Below are 16,545 nucleotides of genomic sequence, written 5' to 3'. Positions count from 1 at the left end.
GTGATTAATTTAATCTAGCCATGTAAATATAGGTGACATTCCCAATAATACTGATGGCAATGATACTGTTTTAAAAGTACTTTTCCTACGTCAGATACATCTCTCCATTTCTCTGTTGACAAAGCTCAATGTAGCAGATACTGTTTTTACATTATTTTATAGATGAAAGCATGAAGAACCCAACAATACACAACAATTTATACTGTACTGCTCCAGTAGTGACCTTTCTAATCCATAGCTGAAATACTTCCATTTTAATTTATCTTCTGCTAATGATTCGTGTGTATTGGAAAAAATGCAGTATTTCATTGCTATAGAAATTAAGTAGAATTAAGTATTACATGAGGTAGGCAATAGCAATATAATTTTCTCCAGTAAATGAATTCCTTGTTTATCAACATGTTGTAGTTGTTTGGTAAGAAATCACAGCAAGAAGTCAATGTAGGCATAATACTGAGCTAATATGTGCTAACATGAAAATTGATAAAAGAATGGGAACCTTAATAGAAGAGCAAACCAACTGTTACGTACCTGATGTGATAATGGAATGAGAGAATTACAGGGGAGTGAGCTTTTTAAACAGACTTTCTCAATATCATTGCTTGGCATCATTTTGTGCCAGGCTTAAACCTCGTAAACCAGCAGCAGGAGATGCCACACGGCATACAAGTGGCTTTAGAGATGCAAATAGAGTATCCACAAATTATGATCTTAACCTTGAGTTTCAAAATTACTCATCAAAAAGAATAAGAAGTAACCTATATCCAATCTAGCCATCCAAGCCAGTAGATATAACCAAAGCTGTTGATAGTTGTTGGAATAAAAATTTTTTAAAGGGAGGAGTTAGAAATTTCACTTGAGTGATAGCATAGACATAGCCAGGGGATTGGATTCATGATGATCTCGTCAAACTCTGGCTGCAAAAGTTGTGGGATGCTTGCCCGGAGGCACGGTTCCACAAATGTTCCACAACTGTTCCATGCACATTTAGCAGATGGAATAAGAAATATGGCCAAAAAATTAAAAACTGATATTTGCGTGAGTCCTGGGGGGTCTGACATTGCTATTACAGTCATTGGATGTTTGCCTGAATAAGCCATTCACAAACTGAATAAGAACCATATGGTCTGAATGGATGTGCTCAGGGACAGTAGCATTAAAAGGAGGAAATTTGATGAGCCCAGACGGTGTGCTGGTACTGCGTGTCCATGGGTCAGTCTCCTACAAATCAATCTATATTACTTTCAGCCAAAGAACTTTACTTGGATATAGCATTAACCATAGCCCCTTGAGTAGGAATTAGGGATACTGTATTTGATGAAATAGTAAATAAGGATTTAGATTGTACGAACTTCAGTAGTAGTGTTGGCATTGTTACTGAACAGGATATTAAGGATAATCAAAACCCAATCCTTATAATCCCTGTTCATGACCACAAAGAAAGTTTCAAATATTTGTTTTATTGCCAGAAGATTCATTTAATGATTCTATAAGATTCAATTAGAGATTTAGGCCAGCATTTGGGTTTACATATAAGTGACATTGATCCCTAATTTCTTTGTATGGAAGCATAGGGCTGGATTAGGAAGAGATTATTGCATGCCTTTTAAGCACTGGATATATAGCAGTGCATTTGTAACCTTATTCTTAATTCACCTAGGGTAGAATAGATTATGTTTTTACTGGACACCAAATAAACACACGGTGTGAGGACAAAATAGTTCTTACAAATGCCCTAGAAGTGTGAAGAGTGTGGATGACAAGTTCTGATTGGGAATTTGGACTGAAATGTAGCCTAAACAGCCACACAATTGCTCATTGGGAACACTGGACTTTGAGTAGTGCTGTGCTCCAGCCCTCTGCTTTTCTGATTTGAAACTGCTCTGGATTAAATCACCAATATCAGTTCTTTTAAAAAAGATTTCTTTAGAGTTATCTTATTACATATGCTAATTTGATCTAGTTCTGTTTATAGCAAGACAGTAAATAATTAAAAATAGTTCTAGGCAAAAACAAAACCATTCCCAAGCATTGTGGTTCATATCTATAATAGATATATCTTAGGATATAGATATAGCTACATCTTAAGATATCTTATATATATATCTATATCTTAGGAGATGGAGGCAGGAAGATTATCATGAATTCCAGACCAGGCTGAGCTTCAAAGTTAATTCTTCTAGTCCTGCCTGGCTACAGAGTATATTGTCTCAATAAGCCCCAAAATACAAAAACTCATTAGCAAATGAGAATTATACAGTTAAACAATGTAGTAATTCAATAAGTGATTTTTTTTATTAATTAGGACTGGTTTTAAAGAAAATGTTTAAAAGAATCACTGCTTTCTGGATAATGCTTTAAGAATATTCATTTAATTTAAAAGAAATGTGAAAATTAAGAAAAAAAACATGAAGTTTCATTTATCTCAGCTTTAGAATTTTGTTAACTACACTTAAATTAGCAGAAGGAAGAAGAAATATATAATTTACCTAGATAATTGGGTCTGTAGTAACAAGAGTATTAGTTAGAGCCATTCACGATTACTAGTTTGGATATAACCTTTGAGAGTCAAGGTCAGAAGCTGGATTATATCTATATAGCTAGCTTTCATACTTTAAAATGAAATTAATTCACCCTTGTGAAAATAGAGCTTTTGTTTGACAATTTTGCGATAAAGAATAGAAACACAATAGAACACTCAAAATCTTCATTTGTATATGCTTATTGGGTCTGTAGACTTCAAGTTTTTTTGCTTTGTATAATCTAATTATTCTATGCATGATTTACACATACTGAAATCTTTAATATTGATTAATAGAACTATTACTTCATCCATTTTTAGTCTCAGATGGGTATCTATAAACCCCCAATTATTCAATTAGATAACTTTTTAAAAAATAATATACTTCATTAAGATATTCACTAATGATAGAGAGAAGTAGCAATAACTGCAAAACAGGTAAGAACAAAGTAGGAAGAAATAAAACAAGATGCAAAGGAATATACCTGACGAAGATCAAAATCAAACAAGTTGCTTGGTAGATTTTAATTTCTTTTAATATATGTCTTGCATTGAACTAATTTGTAAAGTTTTCTTATTCTATCTATATTGGAGTCAAGAACTAAAAATTAGTTGCCATTTTAAAGTTAAGGAAACAAAAGGAATCAGGCGAATTGCTCTTGAGCCTAAAACATTGCTAGAATGAGAACTGAGAGTAGTAATAGAAAGCTTCCTCCTCATGCTGAAGTTGGTAGCTTGTAAGCTAGTTATGTGAGTTAACTAGTTATCAATTTGGAGACCAGTCTTGTTAGATATGGGGTATCTGATATTTATACTGTTACTGAGATCATTTTACCCATTCTTTCTATTATCATCGTTTTTATTACCCCATTATATAATTATAAAAACATAGTTAAATGCCTTCTAGAAAACTGTTTATTACATACTATGACTGTGTAGGCACGAAGTAATAATGAGAAAGCCAGGTGTGGAGGATCAGAAGGCCAAAGTAAGCCTTGGCTGTCACCAAATTCAAGGCTATCCTGTTCTACACGAGACCCTGTCCCTGAAATACCCAAGTCTCCAAAGTCTCCCAAAACTGATGAAAATTGAGCAGCATTTTGTAACTTAACTAATATATCTATCTTTTACTTTAAGAAATTTAGTTATGTAAAGTTTGGGATGAGAACCAAGAGAGGATAATGAAAAATATGTCATGCAAGAAGGAGGATAAACTATTTGTAGGGAAGAAGAGTACGTGGGAAGCTGGGGTCAAAGAAGAACAGAATATAATTATGTGTGTGTGTGTGTGTGTGTGTGTGTGTGTGTATGCATATGTATATATATGTACTATATATGCATAGTTCCTTGCATATATGAAAACATTAAAATGAAAAATTAATTTTTGTGAGCTAATTAAAAATTATGTATATGTTGGGGATTGAATGCTTAGATCTTTGGATGCAAAGGATCTGATCTACCACTGAGTTCCACTCTAGCCCAAAATAAAGTTCAAAAGGAAAGCAAGACTATGTGTGACTCTCACTGCCCTATATTTGGTGAATATAAACAGCAATAATTGTTAAATACTCATTATGTCTTTTAGTATTTCTATGGCCCTCAATATTCTTTTATCCCAACAAAGCTATAAACAGTAAAATATTTCTCTACAAATCATATGTATTGTCAAGGAAGTCTGAAATGGCAAGGAAACAAATATTAGTTTGTCTTCCTTAATCTTTTCTAGATCTTTTCTGGTATATAGTGACTAAAGTGTAACACAGAATCCAACAATTTAAGTATAATAGTTCATGTAATGATTTCTGCATGTATACTAGATACCAAATAGTACTGGAGGAAATCTTCATTTTAACAGGGTGCCTGTGGTCTTGGAAAGGTTCTTCCCCTCTTCTAATATGTTGCTACATGTTTCTGTGACATCCTTAAAATATGGCTAGTCTAAGGAACAGAATTTTAAAAATTAACAAAATCCATGTGATATTCTCAAGGCTAAGTGTATTCTAAGTAGGGGAGTGAACAAAGAAGACATTAATAAGATAATTAAATGGTTTCAAATGGGAAGAGAATTGAAATGGAGGACGTAAGCTATGTTAAATAAAATATCGGACACTTAGAAGTTAATCATATCATCATCCTAATTCTTTTTTTTTCACGTGTGCATCTTTATTTTTTTAAAAAGCAATTTTTATTAGATATTTTCTTCATTTACATTTCAAATGCTATCTCTAAAGTCCCCTATACCCTCCCCCTGCCCTGCTCCCAAACCCACTCACTCCCACTACCTGGCCCTGGCATTCCCCTGTACTGGGGCATATGATATTCACAAGAGTTAGGATGATGGTATGATTAACTTCTAAGTGTCCCATATTTTATTTAACATTCAACTTCTTAATTGTGTGATTCTGCTGACACTATATAACTATATAACTGTTCCCTATTGTTATCCATATAAACATATCACTTTCATAGCATGTTTAATTTGTTAATGTTTAATAATTTATAAACTATACCAACAAAAACCTATAAATGCTTGGATTAAAAGAAAACTTTTTTTTTTGCCATATACTGCAAATAAGATTTACCATGCTAGACTTATGAGCTAATTATATGATGTCTGCTTTTTGATAAATTATTTCAGGCACTCTCCTTAGATGCAGTTTGTGTGGCTTATTGCACACAGGAAAGCTGAGCAGAATTCCAGCATGCATGTTCATACAGGGGCCTTACACATGGCTAGTTAATATATATAAGGTGTTTGTGCCCAGTCCCTAGTGTCTTGGCATTACTTTTATTATGTCTGTCCTACTCCTGGATGAAATGCCACAACGCATTCTTTTACTATTACAGCCTCAACCAGTTTCTTTCTTTTTTTTTTAAAGAATGAACAATTACCATCATAAAATCTCCTTATTGGAAAACTTTCCATAATGTGTTATCATTTTAATATAAAGATTTTTCAAAGAATTACTATAATATCTAAAAATGATTTTTGAGGCCTATAGCTAACTCTATAATGAGAAACACTAAAAGTCTGGAAGAGAAATAAAGAAAAACCACCAAGTCAGGCCTTCTAAACTGGTACATGTTGGAGACTATAAATCTGCCCAGCAAATCACATTCACCTTTACCATTGTCTAAACACAGTTAAAAGCCTGTTCTGTACTTTCAAGAATGATAACACTTAAAATTGGTCATTATCTAATTTCTATAATGTTACGGACATCTCTTCATAACTCTATGTGCCTCAAAACTAATTCTGTGTTTTCTGTGCAATTTTACAGTGGTGTTATCAGGGAGATTGTGTTCCTTTTGGCACATGGCCCCAGAGTACTGATGGGGGCTGGGGTTCCTGGTCACTGTGGGGCGAGTGCAGCAGGACCTGCGGAGGAGGTGTCTCCTCATCCCTAAGACACTGTGACAGTCCAGCGTAAGTAGCTAAAGTAAGCCGGAGCCAACAAAAAGACACAGTTGGAAATGATTCAAAGCTGTGGTTTCACGTGTTATCTGTAAAAACATTTCCCTAGCAAGCCAAATGCTTGTCTTCGGAATAAGCCATGGGTCCAGGAAAGTGGAGGATCTTTGTTACACAGACTTCTTTTTCTTCCTTTCCCCTTATTGTATAAGTAAAAATCAGAAGAAAAAAACTTAAAAAGAAAGAAAAGAAAAACAAAAACAAAAATAACCCAAACCTTAAAATAGAAACGCATTGTCTGTCTAGATAAGCTAGAAATAATCAGATCTCCTTTTCTGAAAACTACTGAATTATGGATGAATCTAGGCCTGTTTTGTTTTTTTGTTTTGTTTTGTTTTGTTTTTTTTGTTTTTTTGGTTTTTTTTTTTGCTACATTACCATTATTCCCAGGAAAAAGAAGGGTTTTCACATGTCACATAAAATTATTACTGCCACATTACTGTTAAAAGTACCAATAAGAGGGCTTCAGGGGTTGAAATGCATTGATTTCCATCACAAATCACAGTGAAGACAATCCTGCCCATGCTCCTGTTGATCCTCTCCCAGAGCTACTTTGTCCAGGACTGTTCCATCAGGTCAGCCTGCTCCTTTCCCACTACTCTCCTCTCCAGCCAGCGTTCCTGTGGGGCAAGGCCAGCCCATCAGTGTTCTTTGGTAGCTCTATTTCTTCTCCATCTTACCAATGGACAGACAGACAGTTTCTTTAGTCTGCTTTTTCATGTTTTGCCTAAGATTCCTTGGCTGCAACTGCCTCCCTACCCATAATGCCTAGAACTGAGGCTGAGGACCATTTTGCTGACTAGTCTTTACTCAAGAATGAAGTTATAACATCTTTACCCACCCCCATCTGGATAAAGAATGGTCTTGTTTCATTTTTCTATTTGTTCTCATTTTAACACAGGACTCTTGGCTTTCTTCAAATGCCTTGTTTCTATTTTTTTAAACCTAGAAATAGTTTTATTTATAATAGCTCTGAATTCCATCTTCCCACTTTCAAGCAGTTATTGCCCTCCTACTAGACAGAGATTCCTCTTATAATTCATAAACCAACCATGACTGCCACCATAACCACAGTCTTGTGTTGACCTCTTAGTCCATTTCTCCCAAGTTGGTTCAAATTGATCAGTTCATTGGTCTTCAAAATATACTTCAAATCTACTGATACTTGATCCCTTCTTAGACAAGTCCAAGTCTAAATTCAGCATATACTGATATAAACTAGTATCTGAAAATGTGAATCCTTATGATAAATTAAAAGACTCAGGTACATCAGAGAATGATCTAGACCTCTTTCAAAAAGGAAGATGGTTTCTACTCAGTAATAGCACACTCAAATGATGGCATATATTTTTCTGTACTTCTAAATACTTTAAAAGTTAATTTATGAAAGCAAATATTTGGTATTGTAAATTTCATGATATTGGAAGTAATATAATACTATATAATGCAAAGCCATCTTATTTTTAATTTGATGTTTTAAACGTTATGTTGAAGGTAAATGAAAATACATTTTTGTATTATTTAGTATGAACTGGATCTATCCCCAGGAAGTCATTAAGTGTTATCTCTTTGCTTCCCACATGAAAGAAAGGACTATAGTTTTTATTGAATACAATTTAAATGGCTTTTCATTTTAAATATGTTTTTTAAACATCACTGAACTGAGTACTACTGTACTATGATAATTAAATATACTAATTTAATTATATTTTTATAAGAATATAAATCATAACTCTTAAGTTGTATGAATTATTTATAGTACTGCCTTATTTTCATGTCAAATAACCATACTCACTGTTAATAATTATCATCATGACCATAAAATGCTACATTTTGTATCTTCTTAAAGTAAACTTTGATATTTTTTAATCAAGCAATGTATGTGTCCTTTGTATGGATATATGTATTTTAATCACATATTAAAAAATGTTCTTTTTCAGACCTTCAGGAGGTGGAAAATACTGCCTTGGTGAAAGGAAACGTTACCGCTCGTGTAGCACAGATGTAAGTAAGCCAAAAACTTGTTATGGATAATTAGCTTACTCTTCTTCCAGGCAGCGAAAGCTTTTAACTTTAGGTTATTTAATCAGAAATCCATGTGTGTAAGGGTCACATGGGTTTCCTGAAAAGCTATCCTGAGCACTGTCAATTCCATCTCTAAGGCCATGAGGAAGGTCCAGATGGAAGCTCACAAGTAGGGAGAGCCACACATGCCCTCAACATCCCAGCCTCAACTCATGGCCTCAACACTCTGTTTCTTGGGTCTATAAAGATCTTCTCTTCCTCACAGTGAGAAGCCTCAGACTTCTACATCATCCCTCATCTCTTGGCATTCAGTCCCTTTCCAGCATTATAGTGTTTAGTATCTTCTGTCCTGAAGGATATATATATCGTTTCAGGCAATTGGTGTTAGTAACCAGTTGGTATGATGTTTCCTGGATAACAGTATTCACTATTGGGCTGGGAAGATGGCTCAGTGGTTAAGAGCAATGACTGATCTTCCATGGGTCCTGAGTTCAATTCACAGCAACCACATGGTGGCTCACAATCATCTGTAATGAGATTCAATGCCCTCTTCTGGTGTGTCTGAAGACAGCTACCATGTACTCAGATATATAATAGAAATAAATCTTTTTTCAAAAAACAAAACAAAATAATATTCACTTATTTCTTCTACTCTCAGCATTACCTAGCTGCCTATGGTTTTTTCATAGGGCTGATGCTTTGTGGACTTTCCCTCATCTGTTTTGACATGCCTGTTGTTGTCCTTGTTTAACTCATGGCGAGGCAGTCATATTAGTGATACTTTATGGGTATAGCTTCTAACATTTAATATGAGGAACTGTCACACAGGAAACTCCCTGATCTTCTGGCTCTTCTTTCAACAATGTTCTCTGCAGCTTAGGTTTGGGAATTATTTTATAGATGTGTTCATTGAAACTAGATTTCAAAACTATGCATTTTGATTGGTTTTGTTTTCTGTAATGGTCTTTAGTAGTGGCATCCATATTTTGTTGATAACCAACAGCTCTCTCAATGGACTTAAGACTCAACAAGAAGAAAGCCATGCCTAGTACTGGAATCTAGCCAATTACTCGGGGCTAGTGAAGCCATGGGTCTTGGAGGAGAACTTATAACCTCCAGTTTATTTACCCAGTGAATAGCTAACTGCACTCTCCATATTTACCACGGAGAAGATCATCTTCCTTACCAAGGAGATTTCCCTTTGCAACAGAAGAACCCAATTTCACATAAAGTCTAAATACAAGATATTAGGGGCAATGAAAAAAGATTTGCTTACACATCTAGAAAGAATTCCCTTTGATTTCTTAGTCTTTGTTATTTGTGACTTGTTGTTATAGAAGACTAGAATATAACTACTGGAGATATGCCTAAGCTCCTGGAGTGGAAAGTTACATTTTTCTAGCTTCTTAACTATCTTCCTGCTTCTTTGTATACTCAATGTGCAATAATGGTCTGTTGTAAAGGGCATTTTAGGTCTTCTGAAATCTGTCTTAATTGTATAAATTGTGTAATGAAATTAGGTGTGGCCTCAGTCAGTTTTATATGTTTGTATTCAGTTTTCTTTTCTCAGTTCTTTGCCAAATCTTAAATAGTATTGTTGTCTTGGTTGTGTAGACAGGAAAATTATAGCATATATTTGGAGCTAGAATTGTGGTTTAAAAAAAAAAAGTGTTCACTTGGGAATCAAATTGACTTGAGTCTGAATCCTGACTCCAACTCTACTTCTGTATGACATTGGCAAGCTACCTAACCTCACTAAAGTATTGCCAGCTTCTAAATAATAGGATATAGCTATACCAAACTTCTGAGGGTTTTTTGTTTGTTTGTTTTGAGAATGAAAAGTTTTAACATAAACAAAGTATCCTAGAGCTATTTCTAGTACCTAATATACAAATATAGCTATTATTACACCTTTACCTGTAGGTTTTAATGTAGTTTCATATATAAACGAAATATCAGGAGTAGACTAGCACTATGGAAGTGATTAATTAAGTGAATAACTGCTTATTGGTAATCTGGTGCTATTACAACAAATGGAGGCTTAGGAGTGAGTGTAGCAGAGCAGGCTTCTCTGAAAGCCTTTGGTCACTTTTGTCATTGTCTTACTTCCAGTCTAACCTTATTCTGCATCAGAAATAGATAGCTGAGAACATCCTGAAACTACAGAAATTGTCCCTAGGTAGAGAGATGCAGGATTAAGTGATAAGAAGGTAAAGTCGATCCATTGGTTATTAGTACTACACTGTGTCTCAGATTATAATTAGGAAACAGTCATGCACCAACTATTTTTTTCTTAGAAATATATCCAGGATACATGTGTGCTCAAATGTCTGAATGAGCAATATCTGTATGTCTCCTAGGTTAATCTGAATTTCAGGTGTTTTCAGAAGTAGGGATTAACTTTTAAAGTACAGAATAGAACTTGATGTATTTTGTTCTTACTAGAAGCTTAAGCATCACAAAGCATAATAAACATTTTATTATGTTTAGGGAATTTTTCTGCTGTAAATAGGTATTTGAAATTCAGGATGTATAGTATAGAAATAAATTTAATTTGAAAAGCTTGCATATAAGGATGTGGTATCAAACTCTACAGTACTCACAGGACAGAAAGAGCAGACTCATGCAAATTGTCCTCTACCCTCCACTTGTGAGACACACAAAGACAGGGAGGGGGAGGGGGGAGGGGGAAGGAGAGGGAGAGGGAGTGGGAGAGGGAATTTAAAGACTAAAATGAGAATTAAGTTAGACCAAATGCCTTACTTTCTAATTGCTGTGACAAAACACTATGACCAAAGCAACTTATAAAAATGTTTAATTTGGAGCTCAGAGGTGCAGAGGATTAGAGTTCATGAACATCATGGTAAGGAACAGGCTAGAAGGCAGGCAGAGATGGTGTTGGAGCAGTAGCCAAGAGCTTACACCCTTATCTGCAAAAGGAGAGACAGAGAGAGACAGGCAGACACACACACACACACACACACACACACAGAGAGAGAGAGAGAGAGAGAGAGAGAGAGAGAGAGAGAGAGAGAGAGAGCTTCTTCAACAAAGGCCACGCCTCCTAATCTTCTGCAACTCAGTTTCACCAACTGAGAGACAAGCATTCCAATATACAAGCCTCTGGTGGCCATTCTCATTCAAATACCCACATTCACTGTATGTGTTGACCACTACATTTAATTTTGGGAATGTGTAGGGGTAGCTCACTTTAATTCAACTGGTAGATACAATGTGATAGCTGGGGAGTCAGGGATCTTGTCTGGATTTGTAATGAGAAGTCCAGAATTGAGACCTCTATTAGCCTGTATTGTATCTTTATGTAATATAGACAACCTGTCAGGTTAGACAACCAAATGCATCCATGTTTTACATTAATTTGCAAAATGCATGACTGCTAAGTAGAATAGCATTTCGGTTTCAAGTACCTTCAGCTAAAACAGGATACAACCTACTAAGGTTATGTTGCTCTCCTGAAGAAGGAAGTCTATGAAAGTGTTGAAAGCTGGTCAGGTGTGTAAGAGTGAAGCATGTGTGCATTTGGCATACACATAGAAAGGAAGAAAATGCAAAATGTGGGAAAGAAGTAGCCCAGGAAAATGGAATAGCTTTCCTGCCACTCTCTGGTGATGGGGAAGTCTATGCCATCCAGTCTGCCAGTTTCCTTGATGGTCTGAAGAGGAAAGAAAGGGTTTCATTTTCAGCCCATTCCTCACTCAATGTCCAATAAGACATGTACTTGGGATGTGACTTTCAAAATACAGGTGTATTTTATAAATGAAAGAAAGACATAAAAACAGATTTGTAATTTTCCAAGGTTTGCTAGCAGACATGACGCTTCTCTCCATAACAATTTTTCTTCCTCAGTGGGTTTGCCTTCTTTCTAAAATGATCTACCAATAAAATGTTATGTTTAAGCAGAGTCAAATGCTTACCTATCTGAGTAGTTGAAAGTACAATATGGCTTATAGAATGTGTTAGTGTATACAGACCTGGGGAATGGTGGCAAACATGGGTTTGTGGTTGTCTTGTGGTTTAATTTGAAAATACTTAAAAACCCTGGAGACAGAAGCTGGTGGAATTGCTCTTGGGGTCATAGGGCCCTACTTGTTGGTTTTGGGAGAGCATATTTGATTACTTTGTTTTCTATACTGTATTGAGGACAGTGTTGGCATTGTCATCATTAAGTCACCTAAAAAACACACTACTTGTTAAACCCTACATTTTTTCTTAATTAAGCAATGATAGATTTTATGAATTGTTTTTCAAAAACTACTTTCCTTTGATCACATTCCAAACAGCAATTCCTGCTTAGTGTATAGTTAATCATCACATTTTCAGAGCATTCCCTGGTGAGAACACTGAAATCAGAACAGAGCTTGAACTCTAGGAACAAAGACATGCAAACCACCCCTTCCAGATCCTCCTAACACCTACCTCTAGAGTCTTCTGTGAATACATCAGCAATATTTCTGCCTTGGAGCTTTATTCTTGCATTTCTCTCCGTTTCTTTTACATCTTTTTCAGAGCTTCAAATAACTTACCTCCCACCTCACTACTCTGACCTTTGTCCTCTGCTTCATCTTTCTTCTCATAACAAACTAGGATATGTTTCAGGAAAGTGGAGATTTGAGGTTTTATTTTTTTTCCCTGTAATCCCAAAGTCTAGATTATATCTGACACATATTGAGCAACTCATAAATACTTGAGTGAATTTAATCTACTTCTTTGTGCCTTATTTTAAGGAGACTACTGGATAATTAAGATGCCCATGGTATCTTTCTACTAGGATGGTTTGTTCAGTATAAACTCAGAAGAAAGAATAAAATCACTTGGTTGTAGGAAGGCAAGTTTTAACAGAAAGTAAGGAAGTTGCTAACAATTGTAGCACTCTGAAAAGTGTTTATTCATCTGTAAATGTTTCTACAAATTTGGTGCCTACTTTGGGGAAAATTATATGTAAATTCAAAGCATAGTGTTCAACCTGCATTATATTATTTTTCACACCAATTCTTGAAAGATATGATTCTGTGTTGGCTCAAAAATTAATAATGAAGTTTGAATTTACCCACCAAGAATGTCTGTCAGATTAATGCTCAAGACAGAGATGCCAAGTTATGCTGCCTCGATCGAATTTGACTCCCTCCCTCCCCACCCCTGGTAAATAGTTGTATTGGAGCACAGACATAACCATTTACTTACATATTAAGTCTTATATTATTATTACATCATTTGGAATGGAACAGGAGGATGTTCCCATTTAGATGAAGGTGTTAGCTTTACACTTTGAAATTTATTTTCATGAATCAACCTTTCTATAGTCCCAGTTCATTTTATTAAAAAATGTTATTAAATGATTATGATTTCTTCATGAGAATGCTATAAAAGAGTACTCAGTCATAGAGTACTTAGGACTAGTTAAATGACATTTTATAACTATGATTTAATTTTATTGTAGCTGACCGTAGGAAAGGCACTCAGAAGAAAGAAATAAGTCAGAAACTTCATGTAATATCATCCAGGTGCTTCATTAAATGGCAATATCCTCTATTGACTATTTGTTTCTCTTCTGTTGAAAAGGGTTCTTAGAAAATACTAGAAAGCAGCATTTCTAATTTTGCATTCAGTGAATGTGTTAATGTGTTACCTCAGAGATTTATCTGTGCTGATACTTGTATAAGAACTGTTGTTTCTCCTTGTCTTTCTGTATGGTTCCTTTCTTTGGTATAGGTTGGCTTTCCCACCACTCAGAGTATATAATCTCTTCCTCCCTGACTGCATAGATTTACTCGGCTTTCCTCTTAATAATCCGCAATACAGTCTTAATAATCTCCCCTGGTTCCTTTCTTTAGTATCTCAATTACAATACTTTGGGATGTACTCAACTTTTTCTTTCAAAGTCAGTATTTCCCTAACTTACCAAATGTCACACTTGTCTTTCACACATGCAGCACCAACAGACAAGTTGTAAGATGCTGCTGTGTACTACTTACAAATCTTGAAACAGTTCTGTACTCTTTCCACTTCAATCTTGTCTTTTCAACAAGATTTAAAACTGCACTTGAATAAACTTTTAAGTGGTTGGATTTTTTTTATGTGAAAACTTGTATCTACAGTTTAAATTATATATATTTTAAAAATTGGTATTTGCTTTAAGAGCAGATTTGGTGCTTGGTAAAACCACTGACAGACAACTTTAGCTCTCGTGAAAATCTTTGAAAATATCTTAGAAAGGAACCAGGGAGCTGGTCCGTTGGTTAAAGGCACGGAGCATTCTTTGGGAGCACCCAACTCCAATCCCCAGGAGTCAGGTTAGGTGAATTCCAATACCTGTAGCTCTCACTCCATCTCTGGCACTCATGTGCATGTGCTCTTGTCCCCTTAAACACAGAGACATCATTAAAAAAAAATTAGTCTTTAAACAGTGGAAAAATCACTTGGAAAAACAATAATTCCTTAATATGTTCATCCCTTTTTTGACTTATATAACCAACTATGAATATGCCTCCATAAAAATCACAATCTTTTAGAACATTGGGAGGGTTTTTGCATTTGGTTGTATGGTTCTTGACCATGAACATTGTAGATGACAATGACCTGCCAAATGTGAATATTCCAAAGATCCAAACATTAGCCAAACTATGAAAAGAAGGCCTTGCAAGCATAGCATGACACACTGCACAGCTCATAATAGCTACTTTTTCATCTTTGTTAAAAGAAGGCAAAAGAGAAAGAATATGAAAAGCTTTAATTTTGGAATTGATGGTATAGTATTTCACTACACTGAGTATATTTTAAGATTTAAAGCTCTTAACATAATCTGAACCTAAGCCACTATTTTCAAATCCGAGGCTTTAGACTTAATATGCTAAAATTTTCAAACCATAATCTATAATAGATGATAGCCATGTAAATATTTGTACACCATGATCTATTATTATCACACATTTATGTTTATTATTTATTGTTTATGATTAATTAGCAACTATCTACTGTCATTTACTGATCTTGGACACTGTACTGATCTTGGTAGATGTCCAAGGAAAGTTCTAAGAAAAAGTCCTCAAGATTATCTATGACGATGCTTGTAACTCCATTGTCATTTATTCTATGCTAAGTATTTCCAGTGCTGGGAATGTGTTTTAGCTCCTCACTGCTCTTACCGAGCATAGATGGTATGTCCAGATTGGATCTCCAATGCTACCCTCCTCTTGTTTTGCTCTTTCGTGAAATATTTTGTTCTGTATTTAAGGGGAAAGTTTTCTTAGTGTTTCAAAAATTTATAGTTTTTTTTTAATTCCATAGAATTCTAAAAGATACATCAAATTGTTCTACTGCTAAAACATTCCATGAAATATACTTTGAATCTTTATGGAGTTATATTGTCAACAATAGAATTGAGGAGAGGGTAACTGTGGAATTTATAATTTAGATCTAGCTACACCGGAAAGATTTTTCTCTTTAAATTTTTCAGGTAAAAGAAGCACTCCAAACTTTATAACCAGTTATTTCCTTACCATTTTCTTAACCCTCTAAAAATATGTACACATTTGGTACCAATTTAACATTTCATTGTTTCTGAGGTTAAAAGATGAAATTTACATTTTAGTAAGTCCAAACCTCTTTAATTTGAAGGTGCTTGTAGTTGAATCCTAGCATTTTCCCCAGTTCAACTTATGGTTTTCTCTAGGAAGCATTTGTAGCAATCAGGGTACAAATTACAATTTACAAGCTGATTGTTGTCTTAGTACTCTGTATCTTAGTGCCTTAAAATAAAATCTACAAACCACTATGGCACCTGGACTTCAAATACTGTTACCAAGAGATTTTGTGTTTTACTTTCTTGTCTGGTTCCTATGTGTCTTTGTAAGGTGGAAAGATGACTGTGTAAAGACACTTGTGAAGTTCCATGGCAACTGCTAGCGCTGTAGTCATTTCTTCTCACCTACAATTTTTAGCTTACAATTTGGATACCTCAATGGGAATCCTTATTGTAAAGTGGTAAAACAAAAGTCAGAAAGACACTCAGAAGTGATAGGGTGATGGTCAGTCAGAAAGACACCTAGAGGTGATAGGGTGACAGTCAGTCAGAAAGACACCCAAAGGTGGTAGGGTGACAGTCAGTAAGTACAAATTTCAGGGACACTGTCCCTTGGTTTGGTATTTTACAACAATGGTACCATTTATGATTTTATTTTATTTTAGCCATGCCCTTTGGGTTCCCGAGATTTTCGAGAAAAACAGTGTGCAGACTTTGACAGTATGCCTTTCCGGGGAAAGCATTATAACTGGAAACCCTATACTGGAGGTAATGTATGACCCGGCAGAGCACTCATGCTTGAGAGCTTTGCAAATATGAGAGCATGTATACACATTCAGGCCTTCATAGACATGTTAGTTAGAGTTAGTGTTTGCTAGTGAAAGCAAAAAAATGTGCTTATATTATTTTATAATTCTCATATTTTAACTTTCCTATGATAGTATATATGCAACAATTTACAAATTGTTAGAAATTATCTTTTAAAAA

At 35.0% G+C, this 16,545-nt stretch overlaps 1 protein-coding gene across 4 annotated transcripts in view; it reads left to right on the top strand.

Moving 5' to 3' along the window:
- Adamts6 (ADAM metallopeptidase with thrombospondin type 1 motif 6) overlaps nucleotides 1-16,545 on the top strand; it is a 209,633-nt gene that overhangs the window by 114,614 nt on the left and 78,474 nt on the right. For all 4 annotated transcript variants that reach the window (XM_085830867.1, XM_085830868.1, XM_021180030.3 and 1 more), the window contains 3 exons: nucleotides 5,803-5,948; nucleotides 7,934-7,997; nucleotides 16,224-16,326. In XM_085830867.1, the coding sequence (XP_085686993.1) occupies nucleotides 5,803-5,948; nucleotides 7,934-7,997; nucleotides 16,224-16,326 (313 nt within the window). The remainder of the gene's footprint in view (nucleotides 1-5,802; nucleotides 5,949-7,933; nucleotides 7,998-16,223; nucleotides 16,327-16,545) is intronic.

The sequence above is a fragment of the Mus caroli genome, unplaced genomic scaffold (assembly GCF_978045245.1).
Source record: "Mus caroli unplaced genomic scaffold, Mus_caroli_1 scaffold_15, whole genome shotgun sequence".
NCBI lineage: Eukaryota > Metazoa > Chordata > Mammalia > Rodentia > Muridae > Mus > Mus caroli.
Note: the sequence above shows the minus strand (reverse complement) of the source record. Positions and strands in the feature narration are given on the sequence as shown.